General features: G+C 35.0%; 1 protein-coding gene across 1 annotated transcript; it reads left to right on the forward strand.

Moving 5' to 3' along the window:
* Positions 1-124: 124 nt before the first annotated feature.
* LOC116349638 lies at positions 125-955 on the forward strand. Its single transcript, XM_031781174.1, has one exon. It carries the CDS (start codon positions 125-127, stop codon positions 953-955), a length of 831 nt encoding a protein of 276 aa, XP_031637034.1.
* Positions 956-1,220: the final 265 nt, after the last annotated feature.

Raw genomic sequence — 1,220 nt, forward strand, 5'->3', positions numbered from 1 at the left:
ATTAGAATAGTAATCGATACGAAAGTAGATGGCGGTAGGATGTAAAAATCTTTTTGCAAAAGTGACATTTCAGTACAAAATACGTTTTGATATTCCTACCCGATTAAAATGGCATGAAGAGGAAATGAATAAAAATACAATATTTAATAACAAAGATGAGTTATTGAAATATTGTATAGAGGATGTGAATATTTTGAAAAAGGCCTGTTTAAAATTTAGAAATTTGTTGCATACAATTACGGGTGTTGAGCCATTTTATCAAACTACCTTGCCGGGCACAACAATGCAAATATTCACTTCGCTTTTCATGAAAAATCAGCAAATATCCATTATACCACGAAATGGATATAGGTTTTCAGATAATCAATCTGTTAAAGCCATAAAGTGGCTTGAATGGGAGGCCAATGTAAGAAAACTAAAAATTCATTCGGCAGCAAACGGACGTGAAGTTCGTATAGCCAATGATATATTAGTTGATGGATTTGCTTACCCCAACAAAGTATTCAGTTTTTTGGGGTGTTATTGGCATCAATGTGTTGAATGTTTTCCCAATCAATATCACGCGAATCCTGAAAGAAATTCAAAATTAAGTCTTCTCTACGAATCGACTATATCACGTGCCAAGAAAATACGTGCACTTGGATTCGAACTGATTGAAATATGGGAGCATGACTTTGATGCAATGTTAAAAGAAAACCCTGAAATAAATGAGTATATTATTACTCTGGATCACTTAAAAGTCGATCCACTGAATCCACGGGATGCATTCATGGGAGGTCGAACAGGTGTTTGCAAAATGTACCACAAAGTTGCCCCTGGTGAAAAAAATTTCTACAAAGATGTGACCTCTTTGTATCCATATATAAATAAGTATGGCAAATATCCAATTGGAGTCCAAAAATTCTGCTTGGGTCAGATCTTGAAGGCCGAAACGTATTTAACATCGATGGTGTGATAAAGGCCGATATACTTCCACCAAAAAGATTGTTTCAACCAGTACTTGGTATAAAGATGCACAATAAGTTAATATTTTCATTATGCTATTCATGCACCAAGCAATTAAATGTCGGTGAATGTAGTCATACACCTGACGAGCGAATGATACGAGGTACATATATCGCTGATGAACTAAGAGTGGCAGTAAATAAAGGTTACCATGTCAGAAAAATATATGAAGCCTGGGAATATGAAATGACTCAGTACGACAAAGTAACCAAAAA

This window comes from Contarinia nasturtii, unplaced genomic scaffold (assembly GCF_009176525.2).
Source record: "Contarinia nasturtii isolate CC-2019 unplaced genomic scaffold, AAFC_CNas_1.1 Cnas_scaffold_3007, whole genome shotgun sequence".
Taxonomy (NCBI): Eukaryota; Metazoa; Arthropoda; class Insecta; order Diptera; family Cecidomyiidae; genus Contarinia; species Contarinia nasturtii.